General features: G+C 41.7%; 1 protein-coding gene and 1 pseudogene across 2 annotated transcripts in view; both read left to right on the top strand.

The window, feature by feature from the left end:
- The window catches only part of LOC148087358 (ras-specific guanine nucleotide-releasing factor 2-like), a 39247-nt pseudogene that overhangs the window by 13930 nt on the left and 5155 nt on the right, over positions 1 to 20162 (top strand). Inside the window, exons 5-16 of the transcript XR_015710726.1 lie at positions 709 to 869; positions 947 to 1013; positions 1515 to 1651; positions 7611 to 7693; positions 7925 to 8173; positions 12022 to 12114; positions 14561 to 15024; positions 17090 to 17215; positions 17473 to 17562; positions 19153 to 19259; positions 19631 to 19743; positions 19870 to 19930. The product of XR_015710726.1 is annotated as a ras-specific guanine nucleotide-releasing factor 2-like (transcript). The remainder of the gene's footprint in view (positions 1 to 708; positions 870 to 946; positions 1014 to 1514; positions 1652 to 7610; positions 7694 to 7924; positions 8174 to 12021; positions 12115 to 14560; positions 15025 to 17089; positions 17216 to 17472; positions 17563 to 19152; positions 19260 to 19630; positions 19744 to 19869; positions 19931 to 20162) is intronic.
- LOC148087359 (tripartite motif-containing protein 16-like) lies at positions 3316 to 6454 on the top strand. The gene is made up of 2 exons (XM_087787737.1): positions 3316 to 4266; positions 4327 to 6454. The coding sequence occupies exons 1-2, from the start codon at positions 3316 to 3318 to the stop codon at positions 5029 to 5031; spliced, it is 1656 nt and encodes a 551-aa protein (XP_087643863.1). The 3' UTR covers positions 5032 to 6454.

Raw genomic sequence — 20162 nt, 5'->3', positions numbered from 1 at the left:
ATAGTTCTCGCATGAACGGGATAAATATTTATAAAAAATAAACTTTTCAACTACAATTCCTGAACTACAAATGGATTAATGACTCTTAAAAGTATAGAGAAAATAATACTATCATCCAATAGTTAAAGGAAGACAAAGATAAAAAATACAAATGGTAATATCGTATCGATACGATAGTTTTTTTTATTATTATTTTTTTTTTAGAATCCCTTATTAGTCCCGCGAGGGGAAATTCAACCATTCACACATACTGATGTGAGTAGGCTGCACACTTGCGCCAAGTTCACCATCAGGAGCAATCAGGGTGAAGTGTCTTGCTCAGGGACACAACGACACAAGCTTGTCTGGAGCTGGTTATAGTAACAAGTATATATGTGTAGTATTGTCTAGTACTTGACTCTGGTGTTGTAGTATTTACAGACCACATGACTCTTGACGAAGTCCTAACTGCTTTCATTTGTTTTCAAACCAAAATATGTCCAAACATCAGCTTTAAAGGCTGCTGGAGTCACTGTATCCTCTTGTCCTCAGTCATCTTATGGGATTTCATTGACGTAACGGCTGCTGCCTTCTGGTGCCAGGTTTTAATTTCAATAAAATATCATAAAATAAAATAAAAAGATATAATGTAATCAAGAGAAGAAGAAATATTCAGTGTGTGTTCCTGAGTTTGTGCGACCGGTGACCGACGGACGTTGTCGTCCTCAGGGTCTCTGATCCAGCTGCCGTCCGTGGAGCGAGGGAAGCTCAGCAAGGTGCGTCTGGGGTCTCTGTCCCTGAAGAAGGAGGGCGAGCGCCAGTGCTTCCTCTTCACCAAACACTTCCTGGTGTGCACCAGGAGCTCCGGGGGGAAGCTGCACCTGCTGAAGGTGACCCTGCCGTGGACCAGCACCCCAAGTCTCTCTCACCTCCCTCTCACCTCCACCTCCCTCTCTCTCCTCCGCAGCAAGGTGGCGTTCTGTCGCTCATCGACTGCACTCTGATAGAGGAACCCGACGCCAGCGACGAGGAGTGTGAGTCTGTCTTCGGTGTTTTCACACTTTCATCACCACTGACCCTGTTAATGAGGTGATGTGTGTGTGTGCGTGTGTGTGTGTGTGTGTGCGTGTGTGTGTGTGTGTGTGTGTGTGCGTGTGTGTGTGCGCCCTAAACACCAGCCTTTAAATACCAGACACTCCTTTAATGCCATGCCCTGACCTTTGACCTCACTGCTCTATTACTTTTATTGCACATTAAAGCCTGGATATTAAGTACGCACAAACATACACAACCACACACACACACAAGTACGCACACACAACTACACATACACAAGTACCCACACACCTACACAAACACACATGTACGCACACCAACACACACCTAAAGAGACACATACACACACATGCCTACACGCACAAGTATGCACACACACATTCACACAAGTACACACACACCTAAAAACCTACACAATTTTAAGAGAGGCAGTAAGAAAGTACTAACTCATGTTCTAAAGGGACGTTTCTGCCGCTCAGGTAAAGGAGGCGCTCAGGTGTTCGGTCAGCTGGACTTCAAGCTGGTGGTGGAACCGACCGACTCGCCCGCATTCACCGTCGTCCTGCTGGCGCCGTCGCGGCAGGAGAAGGCGGCGTGGACCAGTGACATCAGCCAGGTGACCAACAAGACCTTCTCCACACATTCAACTAAAACATCACACACAAACTGAACAGTTACACTGAAAATAACACAACGATTATTGATATCATTGATCAAATATTTAAGATCTGACAGAGACACACGATTAGACACACACAAATGCACACAGACACACAATAGACACACACCACCAGTACTATGTAGAGACACACAGATAAAGACGCACACCCAATCAATCAATCAAATATACACACACACCCCGACACACACATACATTGATAAACAAACACACACGCATGCACATGCACATGCACGGACATGCACGCACACACACACACAGACACACACACAGACATGCACACACACACAGAGATACACAAACACAGAGACAGACACACACACAGACACACACACAGACACACACACACACACACACACACACACACACACACACACACACACACACACACACACACACACACACACACACACTCAAATAGACACAACTTGCAAGTAGAAACACACCACCAGCACACATGTAGACACAAGAACATGTAGACATACACACACACACAGACAAGGAGACACACACCTCAACAGGTACACACATATAAACACACCTAGACACACACACAAATATACTGTACATAGACACAAACATACAGGGACACACTTCTGCATGCATATAGACTCACACACATGAAGATACACACACACACACACACAAAGACACACACACACCCCCACACACATACACACACACACACACACACACACACACACACACACATACACACTCACACACAAACACAAAGACACACACACACAAGCATGTTGACACAAATACATAGACACATTCACACACATGTACACACACACACAAAGACACACATTCATCAACACACAAACATGTATTAAGATAAACACGCGCATTGACAAACAAACACACACACACACACACATATCCACAAAAACACAAAGACACGCAAACACACCACCGGGAGAAGATCCATAAGTCAGACGAACATATTTGTTTATCATTTTGACACATTGTTCACAATGGATTCACCGACACTAATGTGTTGTGTTGGAGTTCGTCTTCCACTGAACCCCCTCTTTAGCTGCACCTACAGTTTGACAGCTTCACCCCAAGATCGTCCTCATAAACCAGTCAATATGGGGTGATGGTGGTGAAGATCACTGGTAGGTTTGGAGACCTAGGGTAGGGAAGCCATGGTCTCGTAGTGAACCACAAGAAAAACAGCATTGGTTTGGTTTGATGCACGTAGACACACACACACACACACACATAAATACATACGCACACACACATACACAAAGACACGCACACACAAAGACATAAGCATACACACTAACATAGACATTCACACACATTTACACACATTCACACGTAGACACACTCATGCACTAAGACATACACATGCACAAATGAACACACACACACACTTGCACGTAGATACACACACATGCAGACATTTAGAATCACACACACGGAGACACAAACATATTTGTATGGGTGTGAGACAGAATCAAGGTGTGTCGAGGTCATGGTCAAGAACGATCAGGTGAGTCGACAGGTTGGACCAGATTGTTACGTCAACAGGTGACTGAGAGTATAAAAGTGTTGACCTGTGAAGGGAGTGTTTCAGTCGCACAGACATGGAGACTAGAGTTGATCTGAAGAGAGAATCTTTCTCTTGTTCCATCTGTCTGGATCTACTGAAGGATCCAGTCTCTCTTCCCTGTGGACACAACTACTGTAAGATCTGTCTTGAAGGTCACTGGAAGGACAAGAAGATCTACAAGTGTCCTCAGTGCAGACGGAGCTTCACACCAAGACCTTACCTGCAGAAGAACACTGTGTTAGCAGAGTTAGTAGAGGAGCTGAAGGAGACTGGAGCATCTGAGAACCTCTGCTCTGCTGGACCTGAAGATGTGGTCTGTGACGTCTGCACTGGGAGGAAGATGAAAGCCATCAAGTCCTGTCTGATGTGTCTGGTCTCCTACTGTGACCTTCACCTCCAGCCTCATCTAGAAGCTCCGGCCTACAGGAGACACAAGCTGGTCCAGCCGTCCAAGCAGCTCCAGGAGATGATCTGCCCTCAACACGAGGAGGAGAAGAAGATGTTCTGTCATTCTGATCAGCAGCTCATCTGTCACCTCTGTGCTGTGGACCAACACAAAGATCATGACATGGTCTCGGCGGCAGCAGAGAGGAGGGAGCGAGAGAAAGACGTGGATCAGAGTCGAGGAAGGATCCAGCAGATGATCCAGAAGACAGAGGAGGACCTGAAGCTGTTCCAGCAGGAGGAGAAGAACATCAGAGTCTCCTCTGATAAAGCACTGAAGACCAGTGAGGAGACCCTGGACCAGATGATCCAGATGCTCCAGAGAAGAAAGTGTGATGTGGAGAAGAAGATCAGATCTCAGCAGGAGACTGAAGCCGCTCGAGTCCGAGGACTTAAGGAGCAGCTGGAGCGGAAGATCTCTGAGCTGAAGAAGAAAGATGCTGAGCTGCAGCAGCTGTCACTCACCGACAGTCACACCGTCTTCTTCAAGAACCTGACCTCACTCTCAGAGGTCACTGAAGACACGACCTCACTCTCAGAGGTCAGTGAAGACACGACCTCACTCTCAGAGGTCACTGAAGACACGACCTCACTCTCAGAGGTCACTGAAGACATGACCTCCTCCACGACCCTTGAGCAAACTCACCGTCGCTTTGAAGAAGTGTCAGCCTTCATGTCAGCCTGGAGAGACCAAGTCCAGGACCTTCTGAGAGACATGTGGACCAACGTCTCACTGATGGTCCATCCAGAGAGAGCGCAGTTCCTCACATACTCACAGGACATCACTCTGGATCCAAACACTGCATACTCATGTTTGATGTTGTCTGAAGGAAACAAGAAAGTGACATTTATGAGTAAACATCAGTCTCGTCCTGATCATCCAGACAGATTCATTGGATATCGTCAGGTCTTGAGTCAAGAGTCTTTGACTGGACGTTGTTACTGGGAGGTGAAGATAACAGGAGATGCTTTAGTAGCAGTTTCATACAAGAACATCAGCAGATCAGGAAGAGAAAGTTGTTTTGGATATAATGACAAATCTTGGCGTGTATATATTCAAAACTCTGGTTGTTCATTTAGACACAACAAGGTCAGAACTGAAGTCTCCAGTGTCAGACCCTCCACAGTGGGGGTGTACCTGGATCACTCTGCTGGTCTTCTGTCCTTCTACAGCGTCTCTGAGACCATGACTCTCCTCCACAGAGTCCAGACCAAGTTCTCTCGACCTCTACATGCTGGAGTCAATGTTTGGTCCTCGTGTGAGTTTGTGAAGCTGAAGAAGACGACAGTGAGATTGTGTAGTTAAAGTAGACGACAGTGAGATTGTGTAGTTAAAGTAGACGACAGTGAGATTGTGTAGTTAAAGTAGATGACAGTGAGATAGTGTAGTTAAAGTAGACGACAGTGAGATTGTGTAGTTGAAGTAGACGACAGTGAGATTGTGTAGTTGAAGTAGACGACAGTGAGATTGTGTAGTTGAAGTAGACGACAGTGAGATTGTGTAGTTGAAGTAGACGACAGTGAGATTGTGTAGTTGAAGTAGACGACAGTGAGATTGTGTAGTTGAAGTAGACGACAGTGAGATTGTGTAGTTGAAGTAGACGACAGTGAGATTGTGTAGTTGAAGTAGACGACAGTGAGTTTGTGTAGTTAAAGTAGACGACAGTGAGATTGTGTAGTTGAAGTAGACGACAGTGAGATTGTGTAGTTGAAGTAGACGACAGTGAGATTGTGTAGTTAAAGTAGACGACAGTGAGTTTGTGAAGTTGAATAAGACGACAGTGAGATTGTGTAGTTAAAGTAGACGACAGTGAGATTGTGTAGTTGAAGTAGACGACAGTGAGATTGTGTAGTTGAAGTAGACGACAGTGAGATTGTGTAGTTGAAGTAGACGACAGTGAGATTGTGTAGTTGAAGTAGACGACAGTGAGTTTGTGTAGTTAAAGTAGACGACAGTGAGATTGTGTAGTTGAAGTAGACAACAGTGAGATTGTGTAGTTGAAGTAGACGACAGTGAGATTGTGTAGTTGAAGTAGACGACAGTGAGATTGTGTAGTTAAAGTAGACGACAGTGAGTTTGTGAAGTTGAATAAGACGACAGTGAGATTGTGTAGTTAAAGTAGACGACAGTGAGATTGTGTAGTTAAAGTAGACAACAGTGAGATTGTGTAGTTAAAGTAGACGACAGTGAGATTGTGTAGTTAAAGTAGACGACAGTGAGATTGTGTAGTTAAAGTAGACGACAGTGAGATTGTGTAGTTAAAGTAGACAACAGTGAGATTGTGTAGTTAAAGTAGACGACAGTGAGATTGTGTAGTTAAAGTAGACGACAGTGAGTTTGTGTAATTAAAGTAGACGACAGTGAGATTGTGTAGTTAAAGTAGACGACAGTGATATTGTGTAGTTAAAGTAGACGACAGTGAGATTGTGTAGTTAAAGTAGACAACAGTGAGATTGTGTAGTTAAAGTAGACGACAGTGAGATTGTGTAGTTAAAGTAGACAACAGTGAGATTGTGTAGTTAAAGTAGACGACAGTGAGATTGTCGTCACATCATCACGTGAAGCTTCAATGTTTGGATGAAAGTCTCTGAGAACGTTTGTTGGTTGTTTGTGCTGCAGTGAAGACACAGTGACGTCATGTGACTCGACTCGATTGTCCAGCTTTAGATTCTTACTGACGATGAATGTCTTCTTGTAACTGATCTTTAATAAACATGATTCATGGTCAGACTGGTGCGTCTCCTTCCTCTGACGCGTCCACGACAAAGAAGTAAGGTTGCAGTAAACAATCACAACACAGAAGGATACAAACACACACAGACACACACAGACACACACACACAGATACAAACACACATGGACACACACAGACGGATACAAACACAAATGGACACACACAGACCGATACAAACACACAGACACACACAGACACACACACAGATACAAACACACATGGACACACACAGACGGATACAAACACAAATGGACACACACAGACCGATACAAACACACAGACACACACAAACACACACACAGATACAAACACACATGGACACACACAGACACACACACAGATACAAACACACATGGACACACACAGACAGATACAAACACACATAGACACACACAGACACACACACAGATACAAACACACATGGACACACATAGACGGATACAAACACAAATGGACACACACAGACAGATACAAACACACATAGACACACACAGACACACACACAGATACAAACACACATGGACACACACAGACACACACACAGATACAAACACACATGGACACACACAGACAGATACAAACACACATAGACACACACAGACACACACACAGATACAAACACACATGGACACACATAGACGGATACAAACACAAATGGACACACAGACAGATTCAAACACACATAGACACACACAGACACACACACAGATACAAACACACATGGACACACGCACAGACAGATACAAACACACATGGACACACACACAGATACAAACACACACAGACAGATACAAACACACATGGACACACACACAGATACAAACACACACAGACACACAGACAGATACAAACACACATGGACACACACACGCAAAGACAGATACAAACACACATGAACACACACACAGAAGGATACAAAAGCACACACAGAAGTATACAAACACACACAGACACACACATACACAAACACACAGACAGATGCAAACACACAGACTCACAGAAGGATACAAACACACACACAAACACAGACACACACAAACACACACAGACACAAACACACACAAATACACACATACACAAACACACAGACACACACACAATCACACAAAGACACACACACTGATGATGAAATGCTACTTTGACTCTCCAGTGCATCGACAACATCCGCTGCAACGGCCTGATGACCAGCGTGTTCGAGGAGAACTCTAAAGTCACGGTTCCTCACATGATCAAGTAAGTGTTGCGTCTTCTCTCTCCAACCCCAGGACTGTAGTGATCCTCCTCCTGCTTCTGTTGCCTTCTTCTCAACCGACGGTTCCTTTTTATCGTGGCTTCTTCGGGGAGGAATCCTGTTTATCCTTTTTCGACGGTTGTTTTTTCGTGACACTCTTTTCTTGCCGAGCAGTGCAGCAGTCACCCATGCTTCGTTGTGTGTGTGTTTTTTTGTAAACGTGTATCCATCAGATCCGATGTGCGTCTCCATAAAGATGATGTTGACATTTGCTTCAGCAAGACGCTCAACTCCTGCAAGGTCCCGCAGATCCGCTACGCCAGCGTGGAGCGTCTGCTGGAGAGGCTGACCGACCTGCGCTTCCTGTCCATCGACTTCCTCAACACCTTCCTGCACACCTACAGGATCTTCACCACGGCGACCGTCGTCATGGACAAGCTGGCCGACATCTACAAGAAGCCCTTTTCTTCCATCCCTATCAGGTACACAGACGTCTCGTCGCTAACACGCACGATAACGTCACTCACGGCGGCCATTTTGTTTGGTGAACACAAGTTAGTTTCTTATTTGTGCGACTATTTTCTCAATCAAGAGATGACGCACAACATGGTTGTTGCAAGTTTTGAGGTTTTTTTTACACTTAGCAAATGATTTAGGTGTGCGTGTCTGTGTGTGTGTCTGTGTGTGTGTCTGTGTGTGTGTCCATGTGTGTGTGTGTATCCATGTGTGTCTGTGTGTGTGTGTTTCTGTGTGTGTGTCCATGTTTGTGTGTGTGAGTGTATCCATGTGTGTCTGTGCGTGTATATCCATGTATGTCTGTGTGTGTGTCCATGTGTGTGTGTGTGTGTGTGTCTGTGTGTCTGTGTTTCTGTGTGTGTGTATCCATGTGTGTCTGTGTGTGTATCCATGTGTGTGTGTGTGTGTGTGTGTGTGTGGGGGGGGGGGGGGGGTGTGTCTGTGTGTTTGAATGTATCCGTGTGTGTGTGTGTATTTCTGTGTGTGTATCCATGTGTGTGTGTGTGTGTATATACATGTGTGTCTGTGCGTGTATATCCATGCCTGTCTGTGTGTGTGTGTGTGTCCATGTGTGTCTGTGTGTGTATCCATGTGTGTGTGTGTGTATCCATGTGTGTCTGTGTGTGTATCCATGTGTGTCAGTGTGTGTGTGTCTGTGTGTGTCTGTGTGTGTATATCCATCCGTGTCTGTGTGTGTGTATCCATGTGTGTCTGTGCGTCTATATCCAAGTGTGTCTGTGTGTGTATCCATGTGTGTGTGAGTGTATCCATTTGTCTCTGTGTATGTGTATCCTTGCGTCAGTTAGTGTGTATCCACATGTGTGTATGTATCCAAGAATGGGTCTCTATGTGTGTATACAAGTGTGTGTCTCTGTGTGTGTGTATCCATGTGTGTGTGTGTATACATTTGTGTGTGTCTGTGTGTATCTAAGTGTGTGTAACCATGTGTGTGTGTGTCTGTGTTTGTATCCATGTGTGTATCCACTTGTGTGTGTCTTTGTGTGTGAATCCATGCGTAAATGTACTGTATATGCGTATCTGTTTGTGTGTCTGTGTGTATCCAAGTGTGTGTATCTCTGTGTGTGCGCCTTTGTGTTTGTAACATTGTGTGTGTGTTTCCATGTGTATCCATGTATGTATGTGTGTGTGTGTGTGTGTGTGTCTGTGTGTGTGTGTGTGTGTGTGTGTGCCCACACGTCTCAATGCTAACACACTGTGTCTGAAAATGTTCACGGCAGCCATTTTGGTTTGAGTTCCACCATCATATATATAACAAGAGCCTCTTTGAGACATTTATTTATATACAGTATTTCAATGTTTTCCTGTCGTTAAATGTCTTTGATATTTCATTAGAAATAATAGATTTGTTATTTATTTGTAGATTCATAGAATTGAGATTCTCATTTTTATAATATATTGAGATAATAAGTGTTATGGGGGTGCTACATTCCCCCGCAGAATGAATGCTAAGCTAAGCTAACAAGGGCAACACAACGTTGTAAATGAATACATTAAAGAATTAATAGTTTCTATCTATTGTATCAAGGAGTCAAATTCAATCACACAAGGAAACAAAACATAGTTCAAGTCACAGAACAAAAAAATGTCACCTAACAGGAAGTAGGAGGATTAATTTAAAAATAATCTTTTCATCGTTTGACGCTCAAAGCATGTTGTCTTTGACACTGTCATGTGGGGAACATAAAGTATGATGTTTTAACTCGTAGTTTACGTGAAATTCTACATTTAAATGTTGTGCTATTTTAGAGTCAACATCCTCTGGGAGAGATCCAAGTCTATAGTTATTGATTTATAGCATCATAAATCTGCGACTTATACGCGTCTTAACTAAAATATGAGGTTTTAAATGTCAATATTTCAAATCTCATTAAAAAAAATGAAGATTTATATGGCAGTAAATTAATTATTTGAGTCTTAAACCTGCCATTTTTTTCAAATAAAACCTATTTTGTGTGTGTATCCATGTGTCTGTGTATGTGTATCCTTGTGTCTTTAAGTGTGTCTCTGTGTGTGTGTGTATTCATGTGTCTGTGTATGTGTATCCTTGTGTCTTTAAGTGTGTCTCTGTGTGTGTTTGTATCCATATGTCTGTGTATGTGTATCCTTGTGTCTTTAAGTGTGTCTCTGTGTGTGTTTGTATCCATGTGTCTGTGTATGTGTATCCTTGTGTCTTTAAGTGTGTCTCTGTGTGTGTTTGTATCCATGTGTCTGTGTATGTGTATCCTTGTGTCTTTAAGTGTGTCTCTGTGTGTGTTTGTATCCATGTGTCTGTGTATGTGTATCCTTGTGTCTTTAAGTGTGTCTCTGTGTGTGTGTGTATCCATGTGTCTGTGTATGTGTATCCTTGTGTCTTTAAGTGTGTCTCTGTGTGTGTATGTGTCCATGTGTGTCGGTGTAAGTCTGTATCCAATTGTGTGTCTCTGTGTGTGTATGTATCCATGTGTGTCTGTGTATGTGTATCCTTTTGTCTTTAAGTGTGTCTCTGTGAGTGTGTGTGTCCATGTGTGTCTGTGTATGTGTATCCTTTTGTCTTTAAGTGTGTCTCTGTGAGTGTATGTGTCCATGTGTGTCTGTGTAAGTCTGTATCCAATTGTGTGTCTCTGTGTGTGTATGTATCCAAGTGTGTCTGTGTAAGTCTGTATCCAAGTGTGTGTCTCTGTGTGTGTGTGTGTACCTGTGTGTGTGTGTATCCAAATGTGTCTATGTACGTATCACCTATCACCTAACAGGAAGTAGGAGGATTAATTTAAAAATAATCTTTTCATCGTTTGACGCTCAACTCGTCCGACTGATCTCTGTGTTTGTTTTTCCATCAAAATAATTCCAGTCTTACTCGTGTCGTTGGCATCCATCAGTTCTGTCCCTTATCTTATCTTAATATCTTCAACACTTATCGGTGACATTGACCTACTTTCATTTTGAACCAACACATGAATACACTTGTTTTTGTTGCTATTTATTTAGCATCATAAATCTGTCGTCCTGGACAACGACTCATACTCGTCTTAGCTAAAATATGAGGTTTTAAAAATCAATATTATTTTTAGAAGATGTATTTGGCAATCAATTAAGTATTCGTGTCTTAAACCTGCCATTTTATTTTATCCAAAACATATAAACTTAGTGAAATCTACAATCAATTGTTGAATAAAATATTAATAATAACAATAAATAAATCAATAGATACAATAGATTAAAGTGCAGCTCATTTGTTCAGTTGACTGTTGTGTTATGAAAGATAGTCAGCGACACAAAGACCTTCCCAAATTGCTTCTGATTGGTTAACATTGTGTGTTTCCTTCTGTGATTGGTTAGATTTACGCTCAAATTACCAAAGTTTATAATCACGAAGCCAAATAAACAGAGTAAAGATCACGAAGTCGTAACTGCTTTCATTTGTTTTCAAACCAAAATATGTCCAAACATCAGCTTTAAAGGCTGCTGGAGTCACTGTATCCTCTCGTCCTCAGTCAGGATTTTATTGTTGTCTTTATCTGTGGAGGATGTAATGACCGCTGCCATCTAGTGGACGGACGTTAAATTGCAACAACAATTTAAGTATTTTGTTATTTTATTTCATACACTTTATTAAAGAACTATGATATCTGTCTCTCCCTCTCTTTCTCTCTGTCTCTCTCTCTGTCTCTCTCTCTCTCTCTCTCTCTCTCTCTCTCTCTCTCTCTCTCTCAATCTCTCTCTCTCTCTCTCTCTCTCTTGCTCTCCCTCTCTCTCCGATCATCCATTTCCACATGTTCACCTGTGGACCATCCCTGTTCTTCTCCGTGTTCCTCAGGGCTCAGTTCCACTCATTAGAGCGTCTGTCCATCTCATCCATCTGTCCCGACTTCAGCCTGAAGATGAAGAAGATAAACATGGATCACTCCAAGTAACCATCTCTCTCCTTCTCTCTCTCCTTCTGTCTCTCCTTCTCTCTCTCCTTCTGTCTCTCCTTCTCTCTCTCCTTCTCTCTCTCCTTCTCTCTGTCCTTCTCTCTCTCCTTCTCTCCTTCCTTCTGTCTCTCCTTCTGTCTCTCCTTCTCTCTCTCCTTCTCTCTCTCCTTCTGTCTCTCCTTCTCTCTCTCCTTCTGTCTCTCCTTCTCTCTCTCCTTCTGTCTCTCCTTCTCTCTCTCCTTCTCTCTCTCCTTCTGTCTCTCCTTCTCTCTCTCCTTCTCTCTCTCCTTCTCTCTCTCCTTCTTTCTCTCTCTCCTTCTCTCTCTCCTTCTCTCTGTCCTTCTCTCTCTCCTTCTCTCCTTCCTTCTGTCTCTCCTTCTGTCTCTCCTTCTCTCTCTCTCTCCTTCTCTCTCTCCTTCTGTCTCTCCTTCTCTCTCTCCTTCTGTCTCTCCTTCTCTCTCTCCTTCTGTCTCTCCTTCTCTCTCTCCTTCTCTCTCTCCTTCTGTCTCTCCTTCTCTCTCTCCTTCTCTCTCTCCTTCTCTCTCTCCTTCTGTCTCTCCTTCTCTCTCTCCTTCTCTCTCTCCTTCTCTCTCTCCTTCTCCTGACTCTGATGCATGACTTTGAGCATGTCGGCTCCATCTTCTCTCCGCATGTTTCTTCTTCTTCTTCTTCTCTTTCTGACCCTGAATGCTCGATTCTTCTCTGTGACCCGGAGCTCAAGCCACAAGTTAATATCTTATTATCTTATTATCAATATATTCTCACATTATTAACGTAGTAATTCAATGGTATAAATCAGATGAAACACAAGGAATATCTACAAAAAAAAAACTAACATCTGAGTCAAGATGTTTTGATGTTAAACCTGCTAAAGAAACGTAACATAATTGACATAATCCCCTTTTTTTGTAATTAATACATTTTCAATATTTTACAAAGAGTTGCTTTGGTTAGCACTGTTAGCTTTTAGCTAAGCTAGCAAGTAGCATCGAAGTTCCTTCGCTTAAAAACGTAATCGTCTTTTCATTCTCTGAGACTCAAACTTCATCCGAATGATCTTTATTTTCTCCATCGACAAACAAATTCCGCTTTGACTCGTATCGTCGGCATCCATCGTCTCCGCCTACTTGGAACCAACAAGCTAGCACTGTTAGCTTTTTAGCTACGCCCTGCTAGCGTGTAGCATTTAGTGTGAAAGTTCCTTCAAAGATGTACGATTTTCAAGAAAACATAGCCAAATCTTAACATAACCGAGTATTTTATATTTAAAACATTTCCCCGACAGTAATAAACCATTCAACAGAAAATCAAATGATTGATTTTCTCTTTCTATGCGACACAAATGCCTCTTCTACATTATTTGTTATGTGGTGGTAAAGTTACGCTGTATGGACTCTAACTACCAAAAAGAGCATATAAATCACATAAAATCTGACGCCTCATTCAAAAATAATAAACAAGATCATGTAAGACTAGCTTGAATAAGAATCTAATCTAAGAAATTACACTCTGAAATCTGTATCAAGTGCATTATTTTATCAATAAAATTAATCCAACATTTTTAAAGGAGAATTTTGTTTACACTTTTGGTTATTTTTTATTTTTCATTTTTTACAGTCAACATTATGCCATTTAAAAAATATAAACAGCCATACAACTAGTTCGGAGCATACATTTACAAATCTCTGACAAAATGAATAAATAAATACATTTGTAAATGTAAAATAAACCAACAACTTATTTTTTTCTTTAAATGTAACCATTTCTCATTAGTCTGACATAGTGAGAAATTTATTTTTTCCAAAAATAAATAATTTCCATACAAAACATTCATGTTTAAAAATGTACATTTGAATAATTTAAAATAGATTGAAGTGCATTTTGTAACTTGACTCTATGGAAGAGTAATAATTGAATTTAACCATTTATTTCTTATTGCAATGTTTTATTTCCTCGCCTATTAAATAAAAAAAAAAAATCTATCTTTCCATAAACAAATTATCGTATTTCATTTTTTATTCAAAACAAATTAAGTATTTTATTCTAAAATAAAATTAGCAAATGAAATGAAAACAAATGAAAAAACACTGTTTCCATTTTTTCAAATCATGTTTTTCACCCCTATTTTCGTCACCATATAATTATTTATCCAGCGAGGTTCGACATGTCTTCAAACCGCTTCATAAGCTCAAGAGTTTAACCTCAAACTCAAGACTGTAGCCAAACCTGAACGTTCTCATTAGGAGCCAGTTTGAAATGCAACAGCAACGAAACGTCTCAGGTTATCCTTAATAACCCCTGAAATAAAAACGGATCCGACAGGACTGGAGAAGCTAATTGGACTTTTGGTATAAACGGGAAACTGCCGCACACGTCCCTCCGCTCCTCTCTCTCTTTATTGGTTTTTTAATATCCCTTATTGATGTGGCTTCACTTCCACAGGTCCTTGGAGCTTTTCTTCGCCACCAACCAGAACAACCGAGCCGGCGAGCACGCCAACGACAAATCCCCCCGTCTCTGCCGCAAGTTCTCCTCCCCGCCCCCCCACTCCATCCACTCCCGGACCTCCTCCCCCGTCAGGACGCGTAAGCTGTCCCTCCACTCCCCGGTCACCGCCCGAGTGGGAGGTCTGGACCTGACCAGTCCTCTGGGCAATCCGGCGGGCAACCATGCGGCGTCCCAGTCCGCGGCCAGCAGCCCCACGTCGGCCCAGACCCCGCAGACCCCCACGCCCTCGTCGCCTCCCTCGTCCACCTCGCCCCCTCCCGGTAACCCCAAGCAGGTGCAGGACCAGCCTCCCCCGGTCCCCACGTCTCCGGACCAGAGTCCGAGCCAGACTGCCAACGGAGAGGAAATCCTAAAGGTGGACCCCTTCTGTGGGAAGCTGCGACGAAGCATCCGCCGAGGTAAACACCACAGTCTTCACGAGTTAGATAGTTCAGTGTATTCAGTGGTCCAGAGATATCCGAGTCAGTTCCTCTTCATCCAGGTCGAGGGAGTTCAAGAAAGTTCCAAATGACGCATTTGGATTATGTAGAGTCCAAGGGCATGTATTCCGTGGTTCGTTTCCTATATTAGTTTCTGTGCAAATATAACGAAGCTTTGTTCGCTTTGTTACAAACGGATCATTTATTAAACCAGCAGATAAACTTAAGTACCACCAAAGAACCGGGACACACTAATTACCACAACCACCTTACTTGGTACCAACAAAACAGTGAACTCCCATCATGCCTTTTGAACACTTCTCTATCGAGCGATGAACGATTGGTCGCTGGAATACTCTATTTAAATTCTATGTTGTTAGGTCAATGGTGGCTGAGCGGCAAAGCATAACTGCAGCCGCTCAGGTCACCATTTGTCCGAATCGACTAGTCCAGTCCCCTCGCTTTTGGACCTCCCTGCCGTTCCAAAGATGTGATTGGTTGACTCTTCATCGGCTGCTAGGACTGGTGGGTCAAGTGCCCGGTTCTGACCCGTGACTACCGATGCTAAACGTGCGCTGACCCCTGATTTACATACGGTGCCTCATTAGCGGCTTTCAAGGAACGTCCGTGTCAAACACGGCGTGAAGTCCTCAGCGGTTCCATCGTTATCTCGGTCTCCGAGCCGCTCCCGCGTCAGATGGTGGCGTTGGATGGTAGACGAGGCAAAGGTGACGCCGCGTCTTCCCAGGCGAGGTCAAGCCCAGCGTCGTCGGCATGCAGGCGTACGCCGAGTTACGGTGAATTTTTAATACGAGCCGCGGAGGTCAGCGTGAGCCGCGTGGTTGGTCTTCAAAGGGCGTTTGACCTTTTGTTCTAATTCCTGCAGCGACACGTGTTCCTGGTACTCGCTGACAAATGTGCCGCGATAACGACCACGCGACGCGTTAGCATCGATGAACTCAGAGATTCGTGCTTTGAGGCTTGACTTTGTAAAACCTGTCGCTCCCTGACGGTTCATTGTAGCAGGAAAACAAAAAAATATGAATTATTCTATGTTTTTAACGTCTTAAATATTCACAAGTACACACCTTTACAGGAGTAAATAATGAATATATTTATCTGTGTTTTGGCCTCGGATTAACAGGTAAAAAGTACTTTTCAATCATAGAAAATGTATGAAAGATACTATTTATGGAAGTATATCTGTTCGATCAAGTACTCGTACTAGTATTACTAGTAGTAATAGTAGTATTCTTTCGATATTGTTTGGTGACACTATTATACTAACATTTTTATACTAGAAATTAAAACATGTTCAATGTATTAAACATACATCAATGTAGGATGTACTTAAAATGTTATGATATCTGGAGATACATATACAGTATGTGTGTGTGGCATATATATATATATATATATATATATATATATATATATATATATATATATATATATATATATATGACTCTTTTTTCAATGTTTTTTAAGAATTTAATTATTTTGTCAAATAATTTCATTCAATTTTATTTTAAAATAATTTAATTCAATATAATTTAACCCAATACTTTCTTTATTGAAAGGTGTTATTTGTTATTATTTTTCAAATAATTTAATTGATTAAAAAAATTAATAAATATAAATTTTAGGGGTGAAAAAACATGATTTGAAAAAATATTAACAGTGTTTTTTAATTTGTTTTCATTTAATGTACTACATTCTTCAGAATAAAATGCTTAATCTTTTTTTATTTAACACACAGACATTTAGACCTAAAATAATTCTAAAAGAACACAAAATACATTATATTACAATGGAGGAAATGTAGCCTTAAAATATTTCTGTTGGAACATAAAACAAATTATTTAACAATTGAGAACAAATATACGTTTTTCTCTTCAATATCAATTTGTCTCAATACTTTTTTTGTGTTACTTTATATTGTGAACTAAATATAAAAAAGCAACAACAAAAGGAAATGGTATGAAATAACCTGAAGAAAATCGAACGTAAACCATCCTCCTCTTCCCTCTCTGTGCTCGTCTAGCCGTCCTGGAGTCAGTGTCGCTGGAGAAGATCATCCCCGAGTCTCCTCAAGGCAGCGACGCCGGAGACATGTCGCCGTCTCGCTCCCCGTCCACGCCACGACACCTCCGCTACCGGCAGCCCGGGGGTAGGAAACGCCGCCAACTCCACCACACACCACCACGCCGTCGCTCGCCTTCGCTCCGGGATAGAGCCAGAGACTCACTTTGTCTTTATGTAACATCAAATTAACTTTGAGGCCAGAAATATCACATTTTAATGTTAAATCATTTGGTTTTTTTTGACAAAAATAATTGATTTATTTCTATATTAATTCTGACAGAAATGTCGTTTAGGTTTGTCCAGAGGAGCGGCAGAAGTTGACAGTAACATGTGTTTCTGCAGTTCAGTCTGGAGAAAACTCCCGCTGCGCCGTCTCTCCTGCTTCTGCTTTTGCCATCGCCACGGCAGCAGCAGGACACGGTCCACCGCCAGGTACCTGCTCTCCGTCCTCCGATCCCTTATTTACCGACTCAAACCTTTTCCAAACCCTCGCCCCAAATTCGATTAGTTTCCAAACTAAGCTTCCAAAAAAAACGTATCCGTTTCAGTAACACACGAGATGTTGTTCAGACCAACAATGATAGAGTTTAACGGAGAGATTCAGTGAAACGTACGCGTGGGAATAGGTTGTCGTGGGGGCAGCGGCCTGAGCGAAGAAGCCCAGACTTCCTGGATGACCATGAATATGAATGTAACGTAAATCCCCCGGCTTGTTATCGATCGCACACAAGCGACCCGGGATACTGGTTAATAACGACTTCCTGGTTAGAAACTTTTGTGGTTTAGGTTCAACAGCTAGCTTGAGCGCTAACGTGACGTAGAACTCAAGGTTATCCTGAAGGCGTTTGTAATGATTCTCCAGTAGAAACGATAAGATTCATATATTCATGTACTTTTTTTTACAATGATATCCCAGTGTATGTACACAACTTATCCCCAAATATTACTGACAGAAGAACACGATGTGTGTTAGCATGGACAGGAAAATGTCCCCAAAATAACACTTGTAGATTATAACAGTTTTTTGCGAGAAAAAAATGTTCCCCAAAACAATAGTGGCAGAATGTGACCGATATTCTTTTAAAATGGAGAATATTTACACCCAGAATATATCTGACAGAACGCAATGCGAGTTCTGTTACAATGTAGAAAATGTATTTTCAAAATGATTCTGACAGTGTGTAACAGATTCTGTGAAAATGTAGAAAAAGAATCATCTAAAATAATTTTGACAGAACGTAACACATTTTGCTACAATGGAGAAGATATATATATATATATATACTCAAAATAAAAAATGTTTACTTTTAAACACATTTAATTGATATTGATTTTGCTTTTTTAATGACTAGTTAATTATGTATGAGTACAGTTAGTTATTTTGACATTTAAATGGAATATTATTTCAAATAAATGTTTGATATTTTGGATTTAGTGAATAAAAAAAAACAATTTTTTCACCCAAAATGTGTTTGTAAAGAGAAAATTATCTTAAATCATCATTATTTGTTTAAAGATTCAAACAGACCAACACTATATTTTAGCGGAATTATGAGGAAAAATCTAGAGAAAATGTAGTCCCAAAATAATGATAATAATAATAAGAGAACGTAAAACAAGATAAATTTACACCCAAATATTTCTGACAGAACGCGACATAAATTTTGTCACAATTAAGAAAATGTACTCCCCAAAATTATTCTGACAGAACACAACACAAATGCTGTCACTCATTTTTAAAATACCACATACATTTAGACCTCAAATCATTTTGACAGAACCTAACCAACATTTTTCTACAATGGAGAAAATATTATAACATTTTATAATAAATATCAAAATAATTCGGACAATTTTTTTTTTTTTCAATGGAGAGAATGTACTCCCCAAAATAATTCTGACAGAATGTAGAACAAATTCTTAGGAAAATTGACACCCAAATATTTCTGCCAGAACGTGAAAAAAATGATTTTACAATGGAGAAAATGTGTTTGTTGTGTGTTTGTTGTGTGTTGTTTTCAGTCTTCAGCAGCAGCGAGAGAACGTGTGACAAAGAGTTCATCATCCGTCGAGCTGCGACCAACAGAGTTCTGAACGTGCTGCGTCACTGGGTCTCCAAGCACTCGCAGGTACCAGCACCTGTCGGGTCAAGACTGTGGTTAGAGAGACGCTCCACTGCTAACTCTGAGTTAACCCACAGTTAACTCACAGTTAATTCACAGTTAACTCACTGTTAACTCACAGTTAACTCACAGTTAATTCATTTTTTGAGCTCAGAGTTAATTGCTCAACACACCGATCATGTATTTGTGTTCACTCACTCACTCACTCACTCACTCACTCACTCACTCACTCACTCACTCACTCACCCACTCACTCACTCGCTCACTCACTCACTCACTCACTCACTCACTCACTCACTCACTCACTCACTCACTCACTCACTCACTCACCCACTCACTCACTCACTCACTCACGAGTCTGAATGTGTTTCCTGCAGGACTTCGAGATGATCGGGGACCTGAAGATGTCGGTGGTTTGTCTGCTGGAGGAAGTTCTGCGAGATCCAGACCTTCTTCCTCAGGAGAGGAAAGCTACGGCCAACATCCTCAAGTACACAACACACACCTGCGCGCACACGCACACACACACACACACACACACACACACACACACACACACACACACACACACACACACACACACACACACACACTCACTCTCACTCTGCCTCTCTAGCGCCCTCTCTCAGGACGAGCAGGACGACGCGCAGCTGAGGATCGAAGACATCCTGCAGATGGTGAGACCATGTGACGATATTCTAATTCTACTAATTCCAAAATACATCTTCTAAAGTAAATATTTATCTAAGTATAGTTATTTTAATTCAATATAAAATGCTGGTGTAACAGTGAATTCTTCCAGACCAATGCAATCGAGCACCGAGCTCTTACTTTGAAATCCAAACTAGCATTAGTTCTGTGTTAGCAATGCTTCGGGAGACGCCATGTTGAAGAGACATCGTCACATGA

Source organism: Callionymus lyra, chromosome 1 (genome assembly GCF_982586985.1).
Source record: "Callionymus lyra chromosome 1, fCalLyr1.hap1.1, whole genome shotgun sequence".
Lineage (NCBI taxonomy): Eukaryota > Metazoa > Chordata > Actinopteri > Syngnathiformes > Callionymidae > Callionymus > Callionymus lyra.
The sequence above is the reverse complement of the archived record's forward strand: the minus strand, read 5'-3'. Positions and strand labels throughout refer to the sequence as shown.

What these genes read in the sequence shown, in the direction of transcription:
- LOC148087359 (XM_087787737.1), top strand. Translation starts at nt 3,316, where the DNA reads ATGGAGACTAGAGTTGATCTGAAGAGAGAATCTTTCTCTTGTTCCATC. An exon ending in ACACGACCTCACTCTCAGAG is followed by an intron (nt 4,267 to 4,326) that starts GTCAGTGAAGAC and finishes TCACTCTCAGAG; the next exon opens with GTCACTGAAGACATGACCTC.